Source organism: Erythrolamprus reginae, chromosome 5 (assembly GCF_031021105.1).
Source record: "Erythrolamprus reginae isolate rEryReg1 chromosome 5, rEryReg1.hap1, whole genome shotgun sequence".
NCBI classification, from domain to species: domain Eukaryota; kingdom Metazoa; phylum Chordata; class Lepidosauria; order Squamata; family Dipsadidae; genus Erythrolamprus; species Erythrolamprus reginae.
In genome coordinates, this window is record NC_091954.1 from 116,677,413 (window position 1) to 116,699,875 (window position 22,463).

A 22,463-nucleotide genomic window follows, 5' to 3' on the forward strand; every position below is an offset into this window, starting at 1 on the left:
AGTGTCTCTTAAATATGTAACAGAGCTCAGAATATATAACAAACCTAAATGTATTTTGGAATATTATATTTCTTTCAAATATGGCCTGACGTCCGAAAAAACCCAGAAAATTATTGTACAGGGAGTCCTCGACTTACAACCGCAATTGAGCCCGGAATTCCTGTCACTAAGTGAAACAGATGTGAATCAAATTTGCCCACCTGTCTTTTCCACTGTTGTTAAGTAAATCACTGCGCTTCTTAAATTAGTAATCCGGTCATTAAGTGAATCGGGTTTCCCCGTTGACTTGCCCTGTCAGAAGGTCGCAAAAGAGGAATCGTGTGACCCCCGTGTGACACAGCAAGCGTCATAAGTACGTGCCACTACTGCCTACGACGTAGCACAGGTAATCCTAAACTCACGACCACGATCTCGTCTGCCCTTATTCTATTTCCTGTATTTTATCTTAGGATGGATCTATGTTTATCCCAGGCATGTTTCAATTCCGTTCCTGTGGATTGACCAACCACGTCTTCTGGAAGTTTGTTCCAAGCATCTACTATTCTTTCGGTCAAATAATATTTTCTCACGTTGCTTCTGATCTTTCCCCCAGCTAACCTCAAATTGTGACCCCTTGTTCTTGTGTTCACTTTCCTATTAAAAACACTTCCCTCCTGAACCCTATTTAACCCTTTCACATATTTAAATGTTTTGATCATGTCCCCCCTTTCCCTTCTGTCCTCCAGACTCTACAGATGGAGTTCATGAAGTCTTTCCTGATACGTTTTATGCTTAAGACCTTCCACCATTCTTGTAGCTCGTCTTTGGACCCGTTCAATTTTGTCATTATCTTTTTGTAGGTGAGGTCTCCAGAACTGGACACAGTATTATTCCAAATGGGGTCTCACCAGCACTCTACGCAGCGGGATCACAATCTCCCTCTTCCTGCTTGTGATACCTCTAGCTATGCAGCCAAGCCTTCTACTCGCTTTCCCTCCCGCCCGACTGCATGGTTCACCCATTTTGAGACGGTCAGAAATCACGATCCCTAACTTAACAACCATATTATTAACTTAACTGCAGGGCTTCACTTAGTAAACCAGTTATAAAATGGGAGACACTGCATCTTTGTTTAATTTTAGCATCCTACAAAGGACGCTAAAATTGATTCACTTAACAACTGGGGGGAGAAAAGTCATAACAAAGAGCAAAACTCACTTAACACGTTTCTCACTCAACGACCTAATTTTGGGCTCCGTTGTAGTTGTAAGTCAAGGTCTCAGTCTATCTGACCCAATGTTTCCTGCAATTCTTTCTTTTTTGGGGGGATGAGATAGGGAAGAAATGGGAAATGATGGTTAGTTTTAAAGAAATGAAAATAATTTGTATTTGAAGATTGATTTGGATAAAGTGAAAATTGATTGATTTGGATAAGTCAAAGGCTGGACACCACTGAAATTCTGCACACGATCACAACCACACAAATGTTTGGGGTGTCTCCTTGAATTTGGGGGTTCTATATTTCACCTGGAAAAATGCACCCAACCATTCAGATTTCAGGGTACAACTGATAGAAGCTCAAATATCTTTCTACTTACAAAGGAAGTAAGTACAAAGGCCTATCCCAGAAACGGCCACTAGAGGGAGCAAGCATTCCACCAACAATGTTTCTCAACTTCCCAAAACTTTTAAAAGGTTGCCCTTCAAACTCTCAGAATTCCCCAAGTAATAATGGGGAATTCTGGGAATTGAAGTCCACACACCTTAAAAAAAAATAAGAAAACACAGTCTTGAATCCCCTTTTCTACAAAACGACAAAATTCAGCGTATATTTAAAACTCCCGTTGCCAAATGCCGAAAAGTTGGGAAGAAAGTTGTAAAGCAGAGGTCTTCAAACTTGGCCACTTTAAGACCTGTGGACTCCAACTCCCACAATTCTCCAGCCAGCTATGCTGAGAATTCTGGGAGTTGAAGTCCACAAGTCTTAAAGTTGCCCTCTGTTGTAAACAATACTATGGGTGCCTTTCAATACATGTCAACCACACTTTCCGAAGTTTGTGGGATAGTAAAGTAGGAATTTTGCTTCTGCTCAGAAACGCAATGTTGCAGTTGGAGTGTCCATAATTTGATGCAAGCAGGAAAGATCTCCAGATCTTACTCCCTAATGCCCTCAAAGAACTTTGGTCTGTTGCCGAGCTGTGTTGACGTTCTTCAAAACACGGGTCCAGTCCGTGGATTGGGGTCTCGCTTCAATCCAGTTCATCTCTTCTCCGGAAAGGTCCACCCTGTTTTCTCCTGCAGCCACTCCACATAGTTGGACACCTTGGTGTAAACCCCGTAGACTTGCTTGCTGCCACATTCTTCTGGTCCTCCCCAGGAGACCAATCCTTGGGCCACCCACCTCTGGTTGTCCAGGTCTCGGATGACGAAGGCGCCACCGCTATCTCCGAGACAGGTATCCTTCCCTCCTTCGTAATAACCGGCGCAGAACATATTCTCCGTCACGCTGTAATTGCCAGAGCGGGACTCATAACTTGTCTTGCACTCCGCGTGAAGGACCACAGGTAGCTTCACGTACTGAAGGACGTCGGACAAGGTCTGCATGCCAGAACTGATCACCTCGTCCACCGTGATGTTGGGGTTGGAGATACCCCAACCGGCCACCAAGCCCAGCGTGTTGGGTTGAGGCCCTCCTAACTCGTGGGGATCTTGCGGTAGACAAACCGGCATGATGTCAGGCCCCATGGTCACCTTCTCCTTCAACTTGACCAAGGCAATGTCGTGGTTGTAATTCTGGATGTCGAAAGACTCATGGAGAATGATCTCCTCCACCGTCCGGTTGACCGCGTCGATTTTATTTCGGACGTCGTGAAGGCCTAAATAGACGTTGACGTGTTCTTTGGAGACGGCGATCACCGTGTTGTCCCGACGTTGGGAACGGAGGACGTGGGCGGCGGTCAAGACCCACGACTCGGAGAGGAGGGCGCCGCTGCCGAACCACCGGTCGTTGGGCACCCGAGACGTGTCCTCAACCACGATCAGAGCTTGCCAGGGGAAGAAACCAGGTTCTGCGTTCCTCCCGCCGATTATTCGCTTGACCAGGGTGGGCAGGCCGCGGCTGGGTTGTCCACACACTACGGGAGAAAACAACACAACGCACAATTAGATTTTGGGCACCTCCGAAATAGAGAAAAGTTGTGAATCGCGGTAGATTATGCCAATTTTGCCCTCTGTCGTCTGATCTCCTACTACCAGTGGTTGGTTGGTCCCGGTTCGGCCTGCTTTAGTGAACTGGTGGCGGCAGTGGTAGCAGGCTCCGCCCTCCCACCCAGGATGCTCCGCCCACCCACCCGCTTCTGCGCATGCAGTTAGCAACGGGATTTAGAACTCACTACCGCCTACGATGTAGCACAGGTAATCCTCAATTCACAACCACAAATTAAGCCCAAATTCTTTAGGGCGAAGCGAGGCCTAAGCAAATAAGTGAGTTTTGTCCCATTTTAGATTGACGGCAGAAAAAGACCTCATGGTCCATCTAGTCTGCCTTTATACTATTTCCTATATTTTATCTTAGGATGGATCTATGTTTATCCCAGGCATGTTTACATTCAGTTCCTGTGGATTTCTTAACCACGTCTGCTGGAAGTTTGTTCCAAGCATCTACTACTCTTTCAGTAAAATAATATTTTACTACCTTGTTAAGCGAATCACGTAGTCATTCAGCAAATCTGGATTTCCCCCATTGGAATTTGGTGGTCGGGGAGTCGGGGAAGGTTACAAAAAAACCGATTACATAACTCCGGGACATTGCAACTGACATAAGTACCTGCCAGTTGCCAAGCGTCTGAATTTTAATCCCATGACCAATGACAATGTAGCAACCCTCTGAAAAACGGTTTGAAAACGGTGCGTGGAAAACGGTGTGAAAAACGGTCATAAGCCACTTTTCCCTTTGAACGGTAACTAAGCGAGCTGTTGTAAGTTGAGGACTACCTGCATTGGATGGCGATTTTTAAAAAAACCTGAATTGCATTTCACATCATTGTGAGAAGACCCCTGGATTGACAATAGGCAGCTGTCCAAACCCCAAATTGGCATGCACCATTTAGAAATGAAAGAAAGCTCGTGTTTCGATTTTGTTTTGATAATGAATGCTTTTCAACTTTTAATTACGTTCAGATTCATCCCTGTGAAACCAGGCGCGTATGGAGAGCGAAAGGAAGGAAGTTTTAGGATTACAAAATAAAAAGAAATAAATTTGTGCAATAAATTATTATTTTTTTAAACGTGCAATTATTTGCCCCAGCGTAAAATTCCTCTGCGATTCTTCCATTTTTTTCTGATTAACTTTCTCTTAAAATCCATGCCAAGTTTTTTTTTAACCCTGAGAAGAGACTTGGACAGTCACTTGTCTGAAATAGTATAGAAACATAGAAGACTGAAGGCATAAAAAGACCTCACGGTCCATCTAGTCTGCCCTTATACTATTTCCTGTATTTTATCTTAGGATGGATCTATGTTTATCCCAGGCATGTTTACATTAAGTTCCTGTGGATTTACCAACCGTGTCTGCTGGAAGTTTGTTCCAAGCATCTACTCCTCTTTCAGTCAAATAATATTTTCTCATGTTGTTTCTGATCTTTCCCCCAACTAACCTCAGATTGGGTCTCCTTGTTCTTGTGTTCACTTTCCTATTAAAAATACTTCCGTCCTGAACCTTATTTGACCCATTAACATATTCAAAAGTGTCAATCATGTCCCCCCTTTTCCTTCTGTCCTCCAGACTATACAGATGGAGTTCATGAAGTCTTTCCTGAGAAGTTTTATGCTTAAGACCTTCCACCATTTTTGTAGCCCATCTTTGGACCCGTTCAATTTGATCCATCTCTTTTTGTAGGTGAGGTCTCCAGAACTGGACACAGTATTATTCCAAATGGGGTCTCACCAGCGCTCTATGCAGCCGGAACCCAATCTCCCTCTTCCTGCTTGTTATACCTCCAGCTATGCAGCCAGGCATTCTACTTGCTTTCCCTACTGCCTGACCGCACTGTTCACCCATTATGAACTGTTATGAGGTATCATAAGTCGAGGACAACCTATAGGATAGCATTCCCGTAAGAATTCTCTCAGGATCTGTTCACCGGCATGGATCTTAAGAGTAAAATGAGAGCCCGGACTCCTATAGGATTGCGCGGCATATAAATCAAATTAAATAAATTAAATACATTAAATAAAATTGACCAATTTCCATCCTATCCAAACATTTCCCCCCCCCTGCCCTTCTTTGAAAAGGGCCCAGTGGCATGATCTACCAGCAATGATGGAGACCCCATTATACAGCGCAATCCATCATTGCTTATTTGTGCATCTCAAATACCTCGGTGGGATGCGAAGGTGCGCATGGCCACGCATGTGGGAAGCTGCCACATCGATCTGTCTAGCTAGGATGACCTGCTCGAACTTTGGAAGATGATTTAGGACAGAACAAGGGAAGTTGTAGGGATGTCGGTTGCACATCTGGGGAAGCGCAGGAATTGGGGACATCTAGTTTAATGAAAAGGAGGACTAGGGGGGACATGATAGCAGTGTTCCAGTATCTTAGGGGCTGCCACAAAGAAGAAGGAGTCAAACTATTATCCAAAGAGGAAGAAAGAAAGAAAGAAAGAAAGAAAGAAAGACAGGAAGGAATCAATGAAGGAAGCAAGGAAGGAAGAAAGAAAGAGAGAAAGAAGAGGGAGGGAGGGAGGGAGGGAGGGAGGAAGCGAGAAGGAAAGGAAGAAAAAAGAAAGGAAGGAAGGAGGAAAAAAGAAAGAAATAAAAATAGAAAGGAAGAAAGAAAGAAAGAAAGAAAGAAGAGGGAGCGAGCGAGAAGGAAAGGAAGAAAAAAAGGAAGGAGGAAGAAAGGAATAAAAAGAGAAGGAAGGAAGGAAGAATGATAGAGAGAAAGAAAGAAAGAAAGAAAGAAAGAAAGGGAGAGGGTGGCAGGAAGGAAGGAAGGGTAAGAAAGAAAAGAGAAAAGAAAAGAGAAAAGAGAAGAAAAAAGAAAGAAAGAAAGAAGAGGAAGGTAGTGGGAAGGAAAGGAAGAAAAAAGAAAGGAAGGAGAAAGAAAGAAATAAAAAGAGAAAGGAAGAAGGAAATAAAGAAAATAGGAAGAAAGAAAGAAAGAAGATTGAGGGAGTGAGAAGGAAAGGAAGAAAAAAAGGAAGGAGGAATAAAGGAATAAAAAGAGAGAGAAAAAAGGAAGGAAGGAAGAAAGGAAGGAAGGAATGAGGGAAGGAAGAATGATAGAGAGAAAGAAAGAAAGAAAGAAAGGGAGAGGGGGGAGGAAGGAAGGAAGGGTAAGAAAGAAAAGAAAAGAAAAAAGAAAAGAGAAAAGATAGAAGAAAAAAAGAAAGAAAAAAAGAAAGAAAGAAGAGGGAGGTAGTGAGAAGGAAAGGAAGAAAAAAGAAAGGAAGGAGGAAGAAAGAAATAAAAAGGGAAAGAAAGAAAGAAAGAAAGAAGGAAGAAAGAAATGAAAAGAAAGAAAGAAAGAAAGAAAGAAAGAAAGAAAGAAAGAAAGAAAAAAGAGTCAGGTTCTCCCCCATCCCCGGCATGCAAACTGGGTTATACCATCCAGGCTGAATCGTGACACCAGATTGTGAAAAAATAACACAAACACAGCCCAGCCTTTGCTATCCCACGCCAGGAGAACAAATCAAAAGAGAAACATTTCTCCCTCCCCTCCATGCGCTTCCCTTGCTGAGCTTTCGAGAACCTCTCGATGCGTCAAAACATCCGCGCAAACCTTGTGAATTTTCTCCCCCCTTGGAAGCAAAGCCCCCAAACCTGCAATAGATTGTAGGAAATTTCAGCAAGTAATGTTCAGGGTTTTTTTTAATCACAAGGGAAGCGACGAGGCAGTGAACGGAACCAGGTTTCTTTTGCAACCCTGTTTAATAGGTCGTGGGAATGCAGCAGCTAAAAGCCACATTGCTTGAAATTGTGCAGTTTTGAAGATTCCACACGTTCGTTGACACGCCAAGCGCTGTCCTGGTCCCCCTGGGAAGAAAACCCAGTTAGTAGCCCGCTCGTCAAACCCTCAGCTCTGTCTTGTTCCTCCCCCAAGAAGAAAACCTAGTTAAAATCTGGCTTGTTTTTTTCCTGAAAACCAAGGACACCCTTGAGGCACCTGCTTTGACTCTGGTGTCAAATTGCTGGTGTAGGAAGGAGCTTTGCAGAAGGCGATCCCAATTTTGGCCTGAAAGAAAGGAAGCTTTGCGATCTGTGTGTGTTTGTGTGTTTGTGTTGTGGGGAGGAATGGAGTACCTGGCTGACAAGAGGGTAGACGAGTCCCCAGCTCGCTGCTTCTCCAAACACCTTTGGCATCACAGGTGAAGATCCCTACCGAAAAGCAAAATGTTAAAAATCTGATTATAGGGTAATGACTTACAGATTTGCAGAAACATTTCTCATGTGAGAAGTGTTATGATCCCTCGTTTTTCGCGGGGGATGCGTTCCAAGACCACCCGTGAAAAATGAATTTCCGTGAAGTAGAGGAAAGTTCATGAAGTCTTTCCTGATACGTTTTATGCTTAAGACCTTCCACCATTCTTGTAGCCCATCTTTGGACCCGTTCAATTTTGTCAATATCTTTTTGTCGGTGAGGTCTCCAGAACTGGACACAGTATTCCAAATGTGGTCTCACCAGCGCTCTATGCAGCGGGATCACAATCTCCCTCTTCCTGCTTGTTATACCTCTAGCTATGCAGCCAAGCATCCTACTTGCTTTCCCTACCGCTCAACCACACTGTTCACCCATTTTAAGACTGTCAGAAATCACTACCCCTAAATCCTTCTCTTCTGAAGTTTTTGCTAACACACAACTGCCAATACAATACTCAGATTGAGGATTCCTTTTCCCCAAGTGCATTATTTTACATTTGGAAACATTAAACTGCAGTTTCCATTGCTTTGACCATTTATCTAGTAAAGCTAAATAATTTGCCATATTACAGACCCCTCCAGGAATATCAACCCTATTGCACACTTTAGAGTCATCGGCAAATAAGCAAACCTTCCTTACCAAACCTTCTCCTATGTCACTCACAAAGATACTGTATTAAAAAGAATAGGACCCAGAACAGACCCTTGTGGCACACCGCTTGTAATCAGTCCTTGCTTCCTGCTACACAATAGTCACACCAACTCCCCCTGCGTACATTCCCTGCAAGAGCTAAGTGCCTTGTAACCTGACTTTCCGGATAAGCCTCATACCATCGCACACTCTCACACATAAATCCACACACACAAACACACCCTTTAAGTGTCAGCCTAGTATTATTTCTTGTCAGCCTGGCCCTTAAAGGTAAACTGTTTTAATTTTAGGAATAAATATTTCTTCTTTCCTGACAACTGTTTGGATCTCATTTTTATTTATTCTTGTGCAACCTCGGCTCGAGTTGGGATCCCAAATTATTCCTCGAACGGTCAGGATGGGCCATCTTGGACCAAGCATCCTTTCCTGGTCCAACCGTCCATATCTTGAATTTTTTTTGCCCCATTTTTTATCTGCTCTCTTGCCTTGTGACTTCATGGTTGCATTCACACAACAAAGCTAAATCTGGATCGGAACTTCAATACATTTTGGGAGTTTGTACCACAGCTGGAATAGCAATAGCATTTAGACTTATATCCTGCTTCATAATGCTTTCATAGCCCTTTCTAAGTGGTTGACAGAATCAGCCTCTTGCCCCCAACATTCCGGGTCCTCATTTGACCCACCTCGGAAGGAAGGAGTCTTCGGAGAGGGGCGGCATACAAATCCAAATAATAAATAAATAAATAAATAAATAAATAAATAATAAAGGATGGAAGGCTGAGTCAACCTGGAGCAGGTGGTGAGATTTGAACTGCTGAACTACAAGGATAGTGACTCAAATATATGTCAATGAAGTACTGTAAATGGCCTAGCTTTGCATTTATTTGTTTGTTTATTCATTCAATTATTCAATCATTCAATCAGTCAATCAGTCAGTCAGTCAGTCAGTCAAGTACATATTGGTGGTATACAAAAATATAACCATGTTTATATACATGGTACTAGTAAGAGAGAAACACTAGGACAGGGGACATAAGACACGCTAGTTCACTTATGCACGGCCCTTATTGACCTCTTAGGAATCGGCAATGCCTTAAACACGTTGGAATACCTTGTCCTTAAACACGACCTAAGCACAGCCCATAAAATCATTTGCTACAACGTCCTTCCTGTTGACGACTACTTCAGCTTCTACCGCAACAACACACGAGCACACAACAGATACAAACTTAAAGTAAACCGCTCCAAATTGGACTGCAGGAAATACGACTTTAGTAACTGAGTAGTTGATGCCTGGAACTCACTACCAGACTCTGTAGTATCATCTCCTAACCCCCAAAATTTACCCTTAGACTGTCCCCTGTTGACCTCTCCCGATTCCTAAGAGGTCAGTAAGGGGCGTCCATAAGTGCACCAGAGGGCCCTCCATCCCGTCGTAATCTTTTCTCTCTTACTAGTATCATGTATAGAAATATTGTTATGTCTTTGTATACCACCAATACGTACTTGACAAAACAAACAAACAAATAAAAAACATGGCTCCCTGGAAGATCCCACGGAGATGCTTCCTCACCGGTAACGTTGGGCACCATTTGGTAGAAGGGCTCATGGCAGAAATACCGGATCTCCGACTGGTACGTGGTCAGGTTTTGGGGGGTGGCGAAGGTGATGAAGCCGTGTGAGATTTCTCGGGGGGCTTTGCAGTCTGCAACTGGACAGGAGAAGAGAGGGAAGTGGGTTACTTCTGAAAAACAGCACCGTAAGCATCTTAGTCTCGACCTTGTGGGAAGCCCTCTCCCTTTGCTAGAAGAATGAAATGTTTTGAGGAGGAGGAATTTTATTATTTTCCCCAAAGGAGAAACATGTTTTAGAGGCAGAAAGCAGCTCACTAGTCTTTCTTTCTTTCTTTCTTTCTTTCTTTCTTTCTTTCTTTCTTTCTTTCTTTCTTTCTTTCTTTCTCTCTTCCCTCCCTCCTTCCTTCCTTCCTTCCTTCTTTCCTTCTTCTGGCTCTCCCTTCTTCCTGCTTTCTTGCTTCAGTTTATTTACACACTTTCATTTAACAAATATAAGTGCTTTGTGAAAAGTGTATTGCGTTGTTCAATTTGTTGACATAATAATACATTTCCAGCTCCTAATTTCTGTTATTCAACCATTTATAAAATAAATCCAACTCTGTGTCTCCTTTTTCTTTTATCTTTAATGCCAGTCCACTCCATTTCATAGGAGTGAAAAATGGTCCTAAGTCAGTTTTATTTATATATTTATTTATTCAATTTCTGTGCCGCCCAACTCTCTGGCAGTGATGGATAGGGTGCCAAAATGACGTATGTACATGTGATAGCGCACTTGTGTGTGCCCACACCCATAATGCAATGCCCTCCCCCACATGCATGTATGCAAAATTGCAAAAACCTCCTCCTGTGCGCATGCATGCAGACCTCACTGAAGCCTCAGGAGTTCTGGTAGGCCCATTGGGCCTGTTTTTTTGCCCTCTACAGGTTTCAGGAAAGCCTCTGTGGAGTCTGTGGATGGCAAAAAACAAGCCCAATGGGCCTACCACACTTTTTGAAGCCTGTGGAGGGCGAAAAATGGCCCAATGGGCCTAACTTCCTGTAGGCCCATTGGGCCCATTTTTCACCTTCCACAGACTCCGGAGGCTTTGGTGAAGCTTAAGGAGGGTGAAAATGGCCTCCCCCTGCCTTCCACTGGAGCTGCCCTCAGATATGGCTCCGCGTGCCATCTGTGGCGCCCGTACTATAGCCATCACGGCCCTAGGGACTCTAGGCGGCTCATAGCAAAAACATAAAGCATCAATAATAGTACAACAACCTATAAAAACAGTTTAAAAAGCAATTTAAAATACATGGCCGGATCTCGCTGGTTACCACCATAAAATTAAAGCCCCCAGGCCTGTTGGAAAAGCCAGGGCTTTACCGCTTTCCGGAAGGCCAATAGGTTGTTTTTAGCGCAGTTGTAACTTCAAACAGTCACTAAATGAATCGTAGCAAGTCGAGGACGACCACTACAGTCCTTGATTTATGACCACAATAAAATTTATGTTTGTAAGCAAGACAAACGTCTCGAGTGAGTTTTGCCCCATGGTACGACCTCTCTCACCACCATTGTTAAGTGAATCCCTGCAGTGGTGAAGCTGGTCACATGGTTGTTAAGTGAATCTGGCTTCCTCTGGGTATTTTGCTCATCAGATTGAAAGTGGAACCTAAAAGAGTTTAAGTTTTGTCTCTGTAAGCTAAATTGGGATGGAATTCAATCCGATAAGAAATGGTGAGATTTTATTTTGTTAGAATGTGAGAACCTGTTGCAGCCCCTAGAGATGAATCAATAGTTACAATTAGAAATGTAGCTGGACAATGTTTGAACGCTGTCTCCTTTTGAAGATAACTCCTGTTTCTTTAAACTCAGCAAAATTCATAGCTTTAGATAAAAATGTAACACTAAGAATAGGAATATTTGTGTAGTTTGTAACTGAATAGAATAGCTGACGAAGGAATGGGAGCAGTGATGGGCTCCTACGAGTACGGTCAGGTATAGTGATGGGCGAACAGAACACACACAATTCGGGTCCGTACCGAATTTTGTGGTGTTTGGTATGCCGAACACCAAACCGAATTTTTTTCAAACTTCGGGCAAAGTTCGGGGTCGTGTTCGGCGTTCGGAGCTTTGACGACCATTTTAATGATAAGGGTTTTTAGATAGTTTTTAATTATTGGATTTGTTACACTGTTTATTATTGTTTGTGAGCCGTTCTGAGTCTTTGGAGAGGGCAGCATACAAATCTAATTATTATTATTATTATTATTAATAATAATAATAATAATAATAATTCCTAATGCCTTATTTCCTATTCTTTTATTGATGTATTTTACTAAGATTATATCCTCTAAAACCAACATTATATATATTGACTAAATAACTAAATAAAGAAAGAAAGAAAGAAAGAAATAATTTAAAAAAATTAAAAAACCCTTCATATCTTCCCTGAAAAGGCACATCAGATTTTATCCCCAATTTATTTTCCACCCGTGGGTAGCGATAGTTTGTCTCCTTCAAACAACAATGAATCAGAGGGACGCTAGCAATGACGAATAAGCTATTAGTAGGCTGTTTTAGCATGCGGCGCGAACGCACTCAGTGTCTCTTGCCCAAAGGATGTAAAATGAAGTCATCCAGGGAATAAATTAACGGAGTTGGAAGCAGTATTTTTTTTTTATTACCACTCTGTGGGCATGGCTTATCGTGTGGGTGTGGCTTGATGGTTATGGAACTGGGTAGGAGTGGTTTGTTTGTTTATTTGTTTATTTGTTTATTTATTTGTTTATTTGTTTATTTGTTTATTTGTTTATTTGTTTATTTGTTTATTTGTTTATTTGTTTATTTGTTTATTTGTTTATTTGTTTATTTGTTTATTTGTTTATTTGTTTATTCAACTTATATGCAGCCCCTCTCCGTGGACAACATTTTGGTAAAAAGATACAATAAATAAAACATTTCTAGGCCAATTAATAGAATAATTAATTTTAAAATGATTAAAGGGACACTAGTTTGCCAGTCATGTGACCAGGTGGGAGTGGTTTGACAATCATGTGATGATGGCTTAAAGGTCATGTGACTGGGTGGGAGTGGCTTGCCGACCAAGAAAAGTTTTCAAATAGGTGCTTGGACTCTTTTGCAGTTGATTAAGTCCCAGTATTTGAATAGCCACAAAAAGGACAAATGAGAGACAGCATCATTTGTTGAGGAGCACAGGAACAGTTGAAGGTTTTGTACTGAACCCACAAGGTTCAGTATGATAACAGATTAGGCAAGTAGCTCAATTTCCTTTCATGTCTATAAAGGTCCAGGTCTAGATAACAATTAAAATGATTAAAACATTTGTGGGTAAAAGGATACTATTTAATTATTTCCTATTTTAAAAGTAATGAAGGATCATACTAAGGGAACTCTCAAAGTTTATATTGTCTTTTCATCGTTGTTAGCTGCCCCGAGTCTTCGGAGAGGGGCAGCATACAAATCTAATAAATAAATAAAAATAAATAAATAAAGAACCCATCCTAGAACTGAATGAATCAAATATTCTCATTGAATAATTTGTTCTCTACAAAGTTGAATGGGCACAACAGCAGGTGAAATCGATTGTCCATTAGTGTCGCTTCCTAAGTGGACAGTTTGAGTTCACAGAAGTTTGATTTACTTGGAGTTATATTGTGTTGTTTAAGAGTTCCCTTTAGTGTATATATGTCTATAAATAAAACTTTTTCAATATAATTTTTTAATATACATAATAAGAAAGAAATTTTGGGCTCAGTTTTTGGTTGTAAGATGAGGATTATCCTTATTATAGTCTGAGTGGACTGTTTGATGAAGCATTTTCAACTGGTTTTTTTTCATGTTTTCTCTTTTTTTTAAAAAAAAAAAATTGGTTGATCTGAAATTAAAACACATTTAATTTTACATTTTAGAAGTTTCCTCTAGTTTTGTAGGCCTCCCAGAGTCAATTGGAGTTTGGTGCCCATCAATTAAAATGAGGAATAACAATCAATAAATTATGTGGCCTAAAAGAATAGAGGTCGGCCTCGACTTATGGTGACAACTGAGCTCAGAATTTATGTGGTTGAAATTCGCTAAATGACTTTTTGCCCCGTTTTTACGACTTTTCTCGCCACCGTCGTTAAGTGAATCACTGCAGTTCCTCAGTTAACGACGTGGTTGTTAAGTGAATCAGGCTTCCCCGCTGACTGTTTGGCCAGAAGGTCGCAAAAGGGCATCACGATGTGACCCTTTGGGGACACTGTGACCCGTCCTAGACGTGAGTCAGTTGCCAGGCATGTGAATTTGGATCATGGGGAGGCTGCAATGGTCATAAGGGTGAAAAAGGGTCACTAAATGAACTGTTGTAAGCTGAGGATTCCCTGTAACCGCTTCCGAGCAATGTTTTCTCCACGGCTGATTGTCTAAGTCATGTGCAGGAAGTCCAGTCCGAAGGTGAAGAGCTTCTGTGGCAATTTATGGGTGTTTTTCCTCCCTTCCTGTAATCACACAACCCCCCTCTCTCTTTCTCTCTCCTTTCTGTCTCTCTTCTTTTTCTCTTTATCTCACTCCTTTTCTCTCTTTTCCTCTTTCTTTTGCTTTCTTTCTCTCTGTCTCTTTTTCTCTCTCCCCTTTCTCTCTTTTTCTTTCCCTTTCTTTCTCTCTCTCTCTCTCTCTTTCTGTATCCCCTTTTTCTCTTTTCTTTTTCTCTTTTTCTCTCTCCTCTTTCTCTTTTCCTTCTTTTCCCTTTTTCCTTTCTTTCTCTCTGTCTCTTTCTCTTTCTATATCCCCTTTCTCTCTTTTTTCTTTTTCTCTCTCCCCTTTCTTCTTTTTCTCTCCTTTTCCCTTTTTTCTCTGTCTCTTTCTGTCTATCACCTTTCTCTTTCTCTCTTCTTTTTCTCTCTCTCTCTCTCCCCATTCTCTCTTCTTTTTCTCCCCTTCTCTCTCTTTCCCTTTTCTTTTCTTTCTTTCTCTCTCTCTCTTTCTCTGTCTATCCCCTTTCTTTTTCTCTTTCTCTCTCCCCTTTCTCTCTCTTCTTTCTCTTTTCCTTTCTTTTCTTTCTCTGTCTTTTTTCTCCCTTTCTCTCCTCCTTCTCTCTTATTTTTGTCTTTCTCTCTCTCCCCTTTCTCTCTCTCTCCAATCTCTTTTCTTCTTTCGTTTGCTTTCTTTCACTCTGTCTCCTTTTGTCTGTCTCTCTCTCTCTTTCTTTTCTCTCTCTCTTACCCTCCCTTTTCTCTCTCCCCCTTTCTCTCTCCTCTCTATTTCTTTTTCCTTCCTTCCTTCCTTCCTTCCTTCCTTCTTTCTTTCTTTCTTTCTCTCCCTCCCCTCCCCCTCTCATAAACACAAACACACACGATTTTTCCATGCAACCTGGGTGGCGTCTCCCTCCTTCTTTTAAGGATTTCCTTGAAATCCACATGGTTCCTGGCCTGCTTTTCCTGGCACTGCCTAATCATTGTTTGTTGTTCCCCGTGGTCCGTGTTTAGAAGCAGGACAAGACAGTTTGTGAAGAGGAAAGACAAGATAAGGCCAGTTCAAAGGTCTCCCCTCATTTCCTGCCCTGGCTGAGGAAATCAAGTCCTTGTTTGATTGCAATGAAGTTGGTCATGGCAAAAAAGGGCAACAAGAATGACCAAGGAAACGGAGCCCCTCCCTCAGGAAACCAGGTTGCAAGGCCTTGGTCTCTTCAGCCTTGAAAGACGGCGTTTCAGGGGGGACTTGATCGAAAAGAATAAAATCATGTATGGGACAGAAAAGGTGGATAGAGAAAAACTCTTTTCTCTCTATCCATCTTTTCTATCCCCTGCATGATTTTATACACTTCGATCAAGTCCCCCCTGAAATCCTTTTCTCTATCCCACAATACTAGGACGAGGGGGCCCTCCCTAAAGCTCATAGGTAAGAAAGTGAGGACAAATAAAGGGAAATATTTCTTCTTCCAAAGGGTCCTTAGTTTATGGAGTTCCTGTCCAGAAGAGGTCGTGACAGCTGTCAGACTGGAGGGCTTTAAGGCAGGATGAGACAGATTCATAGATGCCAAGTGTATCACAGGTGGTTATTGAAAGGGATGTCCATGTGCCGCCTCTATGTTGGTGGAGGCAGGCAGGGTTCCCTGGGGTCCCATTTGTTGGGGGTCAAGGGAAAGGGAGGGTCTTGTCTTCTCCTTCTGCTCAAGATCCCCATGGACAATTGGTGGGCCACTATGTGACACAGAATGCTGGACTCGATGGGCTTTGGCCTGATTCAGCCGGGCTCTTCTTAGGTTCTGATGGTCAACATTTTAAAAAATTATTTTTATTTTTCTAAGAGGGTCTTTGAAGCACTTGAAATGCTTCAATGACTCTCTAGAACAGTGATGGCAAACCCTTTTCGGTTTGCGTGCCAAAAGGGGTGTGTCTGGGTGTTGCCCCCCCCCCCCCCCCCGGGCAAGCGCATAGGCGTTTCTGAAACCTTTAAGTGAAAAAAATGCCTCAAAGGGCAAACCGGAAGTTTGGGAAAATGCACTTCTGGTTTGAAATTGTGCTGTTTTTTGCACTCCAGAGGGTTCCGGGAAGCTTCTGTGAACCATCCAGAGTGCAAAAAACAGCACAACGGGCAAACTGGAAGTTGAAAAAATGCACTTCCGGTTTGCCCACTATGCTGTTTTTTGCACCCCGGAGGCTTCAGGAAGCTTCCCGGAACATAGAAACATAGAAGATTAACGGCAGAAAAAGACCTCCTGGTCCATCTAGTCTGCTCTTATACCATTTCCTGTATTTGATCTTAGGATGGATCTATGTTTACACCAGGCATGTTGGAGAGAAACCGCATCTGCTGGAAGTTTGTTCCAAGCATCTTCTACTCTTTCAGTGAAATAATATTTTCTCACGTTGCTTCTGATCTTTCCCCCAACTAACTTCAGATTGTGTCCCCTTGTTCTTGTGTTCATTTTCCTATTAAAAACACTTCCCTCCTGGACCTTATTTAACCCTTTAACATATTTAAATGTTTCGATCGTGTCCCCCCTTTTCCTTCTGTCCTCCAGACTCTACAGATGGAGTTCATGAAGTCTTTCCTGATACGTTTTATGCTTAAGACCTTCCACCATTGTTGTCGCCCGTCTTTGGACCCTTTCAATTTGATCCATCTCTCTTTGTAGGTGAGGTTTCCAGAACTGGACACAGTGTTATTCCAAATGTGGTCTCACCAGCGCTCTATACAGCGGGATCACAATCTCCCTCTTCCTGCTTGTGATACCTCTAGCTATGCAGTCAAGCATTCTACTTGCTTTCCCTACCACCTGACTGCATGGTTCAACTATTTGGAGACTGCCCGAAATCACGACCCCTCAATCCTTCCCTTAATGTCTTTTTTAGTGTCTTTTTTCAAAGTTATTAGGGCACAGAGAAAAACGACGCAGGGCTGTTTTTGACCGTTACAACATCTCCAAATGCTGGAATTTGTGACTGAAATTCAGACGCGTGGCCACTATAAGCGCATAAGAAGAGCCCTGCTGAATCAGGCCAAAGCCCATCGAGTCCAGCATTCTGTGTCCCACAGTGGCCCCCCAATTGTCCATGGGGATCTTGAGCAGAAAGAGAAGGCAAGACCCTCCCTTTCCCTGGACCCCCAACAAATGGGACCCGAGGGAACCCTGCCTGCCTCCACCAACATAGAGGCGGCACTCCTACTTACGACGTTTGCAGGATCCCGGGCTCCCTTCTGTCAAGTGAAGTCGATGAAGGAGGCTGGATTCACTTAATGACCATGTTACCCACTGCAGTTCCACTTAACAACCTCAGCCAGGAAGGTCATAAAGGGAGGCGAAACTCTCCTGAACAGCTGCCTGAAATTGGGGGGGTGTCTTTGTGGGCTCCCTGTAATTGCCCCCCCTCCCCGGTCCACATCACTGATAGTATCCCATAATAGTGTGCATGGGGTGGGGGCTGTTTTGTGCCGTTTCTTGTCTCCACCTGCTTGTCTTCTTGGCTGCTCGGTTCACACCATAAACTTCGCCCTGCATAGGAATTAACCCCCTTTTTCTGTATGTGTTTGTGTGAGTGTGTGTGTGAGTGTCTGTTTTACGCAATGCTTAATTAACTAAAGGAACAGGCTGTGTTAAGGCACAGGGAGGCCCTTTCTCCTCCGCCTGGCACAGTCACAGATCTGATCAGGGTTGGTGCGACAGAACCCAGCACAAAGTATTGGGGGTGACAGAGGGCCAGAATATTCCGGTCCTGCTGGGGAGAGGTAGATATGGCGGGAGTCACGGGGCTAGCCGTTCTGGAGGAAAAAGAGATCGCTGCTTAATAGCGATCCCTTGTTCCGGTCCCGTGAGCTCAAACCGGAGCCCTGGTGACGAGTGTAATCCGGGCCCTGGGCTCAAGCTGCTGCTACTCAATGCCAGATCGGTCGTGAATAAAGCTCTCCTCATTCGGGATCTGATCCTGGATGAGGAGGCCGATCTGGCATGTGTTACTGAAACCTGGCTGGGCCCAGAGGGAGGGGTGCCTCTCTCAGAAATATGTCCAGCCGGGTTTCAGATATGGCACCAGCCTCCACCACAGGGAAGGGGGGGAGGAGTCGCTATTGTAGCCAGGGAGAGCCTCCATCTGCGTAGACTCGTTGCTCCTGAGATCGCGGGTTGTGAGTCACTCCTTGTGAAGTTGGACTTGGGGGTTCAGGTGGGCTTGTTACTCACGTACCTGCCTCCCAGCTACGTGTCAACAGCCCTGCCTGTGCTGCTCGAAGAGGTGGCCGGGCTGGCGGTGGAGTTCCCCGGACTCATTGTCCTGGGGGACTTCAATCTGCCGTCGCTCGGCGGTTCCTCAGGATTAGCACAGGAGTTCATGGCCACCATGACAGCCATGGACCTGACTCAAGTAGTTCAGGGTCCGACTCAGGAGGGTGGACACACACCCGACATGGTATTCTTCTCGGAGCAATTGAATAGTGGTCTGAGACTAAGGGGCTTAGAAGCATTGCCTTTGTCATGGTCAGACCATTTTCTACTGCGGCTCAACTTCCTGGCTCCAATCCTCCCCCGCAGGGAGGCGGAACCGATTAGGAGGTTCCGCCCCAGACGCCTGATGGACCCTGAGGGCTTTCAGAAGGCGCTTGGGGTTTTACCAGATTCACTCGTCCACAGCTCGGCAGAGTCTCTTGCTGAGGCCTGGAACAAGGCTGCAGCGGAGGCTCTTGACCGAATTGTGCCACTGCGACCTCTCTGTGGCACTAGACCCCATAGAGCTCCATGGTTCAACGAGGAGCTCCGGGAGTTGAAACGCCAGAAGAGACGTCTAGAGAAGCGATGGAGGAAGAGTAAGTCCGAATCCGACCGAACACTTGTAAGAGCTTTTATTAAGACTTACAAAGTGGTGCTCAAGGTGGCAAGATGCGCGTACCATGCCGCCTTGATTGCATCAGCGGAATCCCGCCGGCTGCTCTGTTTAGGGTGACCCGCTCCCTTCTAAATCAGGGGGGAGTTGGGGAACCCTTGCAGGGCAGTGCTGAGGAATTTAACTCGTTTTTCGCTGATAAAGTCGCTCGGATCCGAGCAGAACTCGACTCCAATTGCATAGCAGTATCGGCTGACAATGAGTCAGTCGAGGTGACTGGGGCTAAAAGTCTTTGTCCATCTGTCTGGGAGGAGTTTGACTTGGTGACACCTGATGAAGTTGACAAGGCCATTGGAGCTGTGAGTTCTGCCACCTGCTTACTGGATCCGTGTCCCTCTTGGTTGGTTTCGGCCAGTCGAGAGGTGACACGGAGCTGGGTCCAGGAGATTGTCACCGCCTCCTTGGGGAGGGGGTCCTTCCCGGCTCCTTATAAGGAGGCACTTGTGCGCCCCCTCCTCAAGAAGCCTTCCCTGGACCCAGCCGTGCTTAATAACTACCATCCAGTCTCCAACCTTCCCTTTATGGGGAAGGTTGTTGAGAAGGTGGTGGCGCTCCAACTCCAGCGGTCCTTGGAAGAAGCCGATTATCTAGGGCCTCAACAGTCGGGTTTCAGGCCCGGCTACAGCACGGAAACTGCTTTGGTCGCGTTGATGGATGATCTCTGGCGGGCCCGGGACAGGGGCTTGTCCTCTGTCCTGGTGCTTCTTGACCTCTCAGCGGCTTTCGATACCATCGACCATGGTATCCTTCTGCGCCGACTGGAGGGGTTGGGAGTGGGAGGCACTGTTCTCCAGTGGTTCTCCTCCTACCTCTCCGGTCGGTCGCAGTCGGTGTTAGTGGGGGGTCAGAGGTCGACCTCTAGGTTTCTCCCTTGTGGGGTACCTCAGGGGTCGGTCCTCTCCCCCCTGCTATTTAATATCTACATGAAACCGCTGGGTGAGATCATCCAAGGGCATGGGGTGAGGTATCATCAATATGCGGATGATACCCAGTTGTACATCTCCACCCCATGTCCAGTCAGCAAAGCAGTGGAAGTGATGTGCCGGTGCCTGGAGGCTGTTGGGGACTGGATGGGTGTCAACAAACTCAAACTCAATCCAGACAAGACGGAGTGGCTGTGGGTGTTGCCTCCCAAGGACAATTCCATCTGTCCGTCCATTGCCCTGGGGGGGGAACTACTGACCCCATCAGAGAGGGTGCGCAACTTGGGCATCCTCCTCGACCCACAGCTGACATTGGAACATCATCTTTCGGCTGTGGCGAGGAGGGCGTTTGCCCAGGTTTGCCTGGTGCACCAGTTGCGGCCCTATTTGGACAGGGAGTCATTGCTCACAGTCACTCATGACTTTATCACCTCGAGGTTCGATTACTGCAACGCTCTCTACATGGGGCTACCTTTGAAAAGTGTTCGGAAACTCCAGATCGTGCAGAACGCAGCCGCCAGAGCCATCGTGGGGCTTCCCAGATTCGCCCACGTTTCTACAACACTCCGTGGCCTGCATTGGCTGCCGATCAGTTTCCGGTCACAATTCAAAGTGTTGGTCATGACCTTTAAAGCCCTACATGGCATTGGACCAGAATACCTCCGGAACCGCCTGCTACCGCACGAATCCCAGCGGCCGATAAGGTCCCACAGAGTTGGCCTTCTCCGGGTCCCGTCGACTAAACAATGTCGTCTGGCGGGCCCCAGGGGAAGAGCCTTCTCTGTGGCGGCCCCGGCCCTCTGGAATCAACTCCCCCCGGATATTAGAACTGCTCCCACCCTCCTTGTCTTCCGTAAACTACTTAAGACCCATCTATACCGCCAGGCATGGGGGATTTGAGACACCTTTCTCCCAGGCTTATTATAATTTATGTTTGGTATGTATGTGCTGTTTGTTTTTTAAATTGATAGGGTTTTTAGTTTTTTTAATATTAGATTTGTGCCTGTACAATATTGTTTTATCGCTTGTTGTGAGCCGCCCCGAGTCTTCGGAGAGGGGCGGCATACAAATCTAATAAATTATTATTATTATTATTATTATTATTATTATTATTATTATTATTATTATTGTGTGAATATGCCTGTAGGGGTTGACCTGGGTCTTTGGTTTTAGGCGAGTATGTATTTCTCAACCGTGTCAACTTGGAGGTGGGTGGACTGCAGTTCCCAGAATTCCCAGCTAGCAAACCTGGTTCATTCAAGGTTGTTTGTTTTCCTTTATTCTTCCCCTCCTCACCTTCTCTCTCTCCTTCCTTCTTCCCTCTCCTTTTCCTATCCTTCCTTCCTCCTTTCCCCTCCTCCTACCTCCTACCTCCTTCCTTCTTACCCTCCCTTCCCTTCTGCCCTTCCCTCCCTCCCTCCTTTTCCTAACCTTCCTTCCCTCCCTTTCTTGACTCTCTCCCCCTTCCTTCCTCCCTTTCTTCCCTCTCCTACCCTCCCTCTTTTTCTTTCTTCCTTTCCTCTTTCCCCTCCTCCTCGCCCCTTCCTTTCCTTTTCCTTCCCCTTCTCCTCCCCTCCCTCCCTCTTCTTTTCCTTTCTTCTTTTCCCTTCTCCTCCCCTCCCCTTTTCCTTCCTTCCATCCTTCCCTCCCTCCTTCTCCTCCCTTTCTTTCCTCCCTTTCTTATTATTTTGTTTTATATATATTTATTTTATTTTTCTTTCCTGGGAGTTGAAGCCCACGCCTCTTCAAGACTCCAGGGTCAAGAAATACCGACGCAGATCCTCCATCCTTCGTTTCACTCCTGCCTTGATGCAGGACTTGGGGGGGGGTTCTCCCTCTCCCTCTTGGGGGACTCTGATGGAGACCTTGAGCAAGACCGAGCAAAGCCCAATTCTTGCACTGAAATCACGGCTCCGTAATGATTTATGGACTTTATGGAGGGGTGTCGTGGCCCCACCCTCACCGTCTTGGCGATTTTAATTTTCTCATGGGTTCAACAGCTGCATCTGGGCATCTCTCTCTCTCTCTTTGTGTGTGAGTTACATATTTTTAAAAGGTATTTGTTGCCAGGATCAGGGCCCCACCTGACCTAATATTCCAAATTGCAGAGAGAAGAATTGTAATCAATATAATGACTTTAACAATGCAAAACAGCTTAGTCAGGGTGAATCTGCAGATTGTAATGTAACATAATTGGTCGACAAATGTATATACCACGATGCACCTTTGCATAAATGTGGATTAGTATGGCTTAGTGTGGATTATTGTGGCTTGTGGTGACTGATTATTGTGGGAGAATATTGTGGCTGAAGACTTGTAGCTATGTATTGTAACTGAGAGTAGAGATTTATGAGTACAGTGATACCTCGTCTTACAAACGCCTCATCATACAAACTTTTCGAGATACAAACCCGGGGTTTAAGATTTTTTTGCCTCTTCTTACAAACTATTTTCACCTTACAAACCCACCACTGCCACTTGGATGCCCTGCCTCCGGACTTCCGTTGCCAGCGAAGCGCCCGTTTTTGCGCTGCTGGGATTTCCCTGAGGCTCCCCTCC

At 44.7% G+C, this 22,463-nt stretch overlaps 1 protein-coding gene across 1 annotated transcript in view; it reads right to left on the bottom strand.

Moving 5' to 3' along the window:
• The window catches only part of MASP1 (MBL associated serine protease 1), a 73,156-nt gene that overhangs the window by 9,220 nt on the left and 41,473 nt on the right, over window positions 1-22,463 (bottom strand). Inside the window, 3 exon segments of the mRNA XM_070753807.1 lie at window positions 2,381-3,113; window positions 7,285-7,359; window positions 9,630-9,767. Of these exon segments, the coding sequence (XP_070609908.1) occupies window positions 2,381-3,113; window positions 7,285-7,359; window positions 9,630-9,767 (946 nt within the window).